Here is a 3,625-nt window from a genome sequence, read left to right on the forward strand (position 1 = left end):
CCCAGTCTGAGTTCTCTATTTTCAGAATGAATAAAACATCTACTGGCATCAAGTAATGATCCTCATCTGTGATCACTTGCTCTCTGATGTGCTGACTAGGAGTAGCATTCATGTGTTTATTCTCTTGTAAAGAAATAGGTCTTGAATAAACCATCTGCTAAAGATTCTCCAGACTCTAAGAAATGTTACAAGAAAGTGCTTTTCCAGACAAATGTGCTAAAACAGTTTGATATGCTTTTTGTCAATTAGCTGCCTTTTTTTCCTTATCATAATATGAAGACTTCATAGAAGATTATCTTCATTTCTGAATATTGAAGAGAGGTTGTCTTTATATTCTGGTGTCGGGGTATTTATACTTATTGAATCACCAGATGATGTTACATTGAAACCCCACATCTCTGCTAGTTTAAAGAATGGGCAATCTCGTGGTGTGTGACTTTTTGAAGTATTTAGACCTCACTCTCTTGAAAGAGGGTTTGAGAAGTGCCCCATTGGCTCCTGTACAGTTATCCATGTAGTACTTCAGTTCTCTTCTTCATCCATTATTTGATTTAAGGATGGATCATCTCTGGTGAAGCAAATATGGGTCTTCTGATCACAGAACTCAGGACGGATGCAACGGCATGTCCGTAGATGCATGCAAGTCCGGACCTGCTCAGGAGAAACCACTGTCTCTATATGGTTAACAACAGGCTGGTGGAGGGTGTATTGTCAAGACAGTGCCTTCTCCCTCTGACAGGGAATTCCTAGTTCTTGTCTGGCAGCTACCTGATGTTTGGTTTTACTTCCTTTTCGTCTGCTTCATCCTCACTGTCATCAACTTGCTGAATGACCAAGTCAGTTGACCCATCCTCCACGATCTCCACATCCGATCTGTTATCTTCCCCATAGTGCCACCTGGAATCCTTGTCTCCATCTGGTGGAAATTCCAGGGGTGCTTCCGCCTCCAAGTCAATGCGGATACTGTCTATGCCAGCTTCAGCCAAGCACTCGTTACAGAGTCTGTAACGCCTTGTCCCCTCTTGGACCACTTGTCCCGTCAGCTCCGTCACGTGGCGCTTACACTTCCTGCAGATGGGCTTGCAAGCCTGATGAATCTGGGGAAATGGAAAGGAATGGATTTGACAATGTATCCACAAAGAAGTGGGGCTTAAGATGACAAAAAGTAGGGTTGGAGTAGTGTGAAATGGCACCGTTAACTCATTTTGAGAGGCAGTAACTGCCCGCTTCAGCTCTGCATCTTTGCGAGCATCAGTTAACAAACAAATTCATCCACTTTCATACAAAATATGCCTCAAACTGACTTCAGCAAGCCCTAATTCCCTATTACCTCTTCTTTACAGGAGTCACCATATCACCCAGATCCATCCATACTGTGGTTAATTACACGTTAAGCAAATGATGCAGTTCCTGGGGTACGTACCGTTCGGAAGTGGCTGCTGAGGTGGTCCAGTCGGCTGAACCTCTTCCCACACGCCTCGCAGGGGTACGGCCGCTCCCCTGTGTGGCACCGCAGGTGCCGCTTGAGGTCAGCTTTCCTCTTCACCACGTGAGTGCAGAACGGGCACTTGAACCTCATCCTGGGCAGATCATCTGCTAGGAAACAAGGTGATTTGAAAACAGATTTATATCTGAAAGGGGCTATAAGGATGCTGGAGAGGGACTCCTCATCAGGGACTGGAGTGATAGGACAAGGGGGATAGGTCTAAACTTGAATAAGGGAAGTTCAGGTTGGATATAAGGAAGAAGTTCTTTCCTGTGAGGGTGTTGAGGCCCTGGCACAGGGTGCACAAAGAAGTGGTAAATGCTCCATCCCTGGCAGTGTTCAAGGCCAGGTTGGACAAAGCCTTGGGCAACATGGTCTAGTGTGAGGCCCACGGAGGGGGTTGGAACTGGATGAGCTTTAAAGTCCTTTCTAACCCAAACCAGTCTGATTCTATGATAACACATCTAGTCATGTAACACTCAGCAAAAGGCATCCTACAGAGCAGAATGGCAAATAACTTTTATTAGGAAAATATTCTCATAGGTCTTTTCAAGCACAGAGATCTTGTGTTTTCCTGTATGTCACACAGGAGTGAAAGGAGGGGGCTGTTGGCTTTATTACAACAAGCTGGAAAATATCCCCAAAGCTCCCAAATTAAATTCACAAGATGAAGCTGTAGAGCCACTACTTTGAAAGTTTTAATAAACCATGGACTTCAAAATGTCAAAATTAAGACTTAAGCTTTCCAAACTTACATTTCTGGACAACCAGCTGGCTTTGTGGATACTGTACACTCAGTAAAGCACATTTACTTGCAGACAGAACCTATGCTGAGAGGTGACCATGCCCCTGCAGCATTAGTGGTCACTCACCTTCAGCCCAGCTGCCCATGACTCCCAGGATGGAGGGCATGCTCGTGTACTGCTCCTCTGCCTTCGAAGCCTTCAGTTTACTGGAGGAACGGGGTGATTCATGCTCCGGCTGCGGCACAGCCAGGCTCCTCGGCATCACATCAGAGCCCTGCCCATACTGGTAGCCCACATGAGGAGATTCAGCCTCTGCTTCAATCTGAACTTGCTCCTCAGCCGGAGCACCGTGCCCGCTGGGCTCGGCTGCCCTCTCCTCCAGCTTACTGGACTTATAGTGCAGGATGTCAGAGGGTGGCTGTGGCCCCGGGTGCCGGGGTTTCTTCCCGGAGTCCTGCCGTTGCTCGTGTTTAGACAGCTGCTGTGAGGTGTTCCTCGGAGGAGTTGGGTAGTAGCTGAAACCACTCCATGCATTCCCACCCATCATACATGTCCCTTGCTCTGCACTCAAGTGTGAGTGTGGGGGGCTGCCCTCTGCCCTCCAGCCTGAGCTGTACAAGCAGGACCGGTCCACACCATTCGAATTGACATCTTTATCTGACAGACTGAAGTAACGATCCTTCTCCTTCTCACTGATGTCCAGGGAGGACTTGATGAAGGTTTTACACACGCTGATAACATCGGTCATCTGCAGGTAGCTGGCAGCAGACATGACCTCAATCACGTTCTGACCCGTCAGAGACAGCTTCCCTGAATACACAAAGTCCAGGATAACTGTGAACGTGTCGGGAGAAAACGCCTGGAATGTGGCTGTCGTCGACTGGCTCGTCTCCTTTGAGCTCTGAGAGAGCAGCATCTTGAAATAGCCACTGCTGGCAAAGAGCACATTGCGATGTGCTTTGAAGACCTTCCCCTCCACCAGGATATTGCAGTCGCAGAACAAGTCCTGCCTGCGCTGCTCATTCAGTTGCTGCAAGAGGTGAAACTGGTGAGAAGAAATCTCCATTCCAGAGCAGCTGAAATGAAGCGTTGCTCTGAAAAATAAAGAAAACCATCAAGTCTCTCGACTTCAGCGTTGTGCAACTCAGCCAACGACGTCAGGTCCGATTTTGCAGTTACCCTTACGAATAATCTGATTTATTTGAACCACAGCACGCACAGACGGACGTTCCCAGGAGAGAACCGCGATGGGAACGCCTGTGCTGCAGCCGGCAACGTCTCCTTCCGAGGCTGCAGGGCCGGCGGGTGCAGCCCGCTGGGCTCCGAGGCCGCCACACGCTATTTGGGAAGACGAGGAGCGCTGCAGCTCCCCCGGACCGGGACCGCGTCCATG

The 3,625-nt window shown here is 48.7% G+C and overlaps 1 protein-coding gene across 1 annotated transcript; it reads right to left on the bottom strand.

The window, feature by feature from the left end:
• Positions 1-595: 595 nt before the first annotated feature.
• Positions 596-3,298, bottom strand: LOC308228883 (zinc finger and BTB domain-containing protein 8A-like; the record flags this gene model as incomplete). Its single annotated transcript, XM_080632498.1, is given in 4 exon segments — positions 596-1,097; positions 1,424-1,596; position 2,477; positions 2,480-3,298. Coding segments are annotated over 4 exon segments (1,326 nt in total). The 3' UTR covers positions 596-764.
• Positions 3,299-3,625: the final 327 nt, after the last annotated feature.

The sequence above is a fragment of the Psittacula echo genome, assembly GCF_963264785.1.
Source record: "Psittacula echo genome assembly, chromosome: 21".
NCBI classification, from domain to species: Eukaryota; Metazoa; Chordata; class Aves; order Psittaciformes; family Psittacidae; genus Psittacula; species Psittacula echo.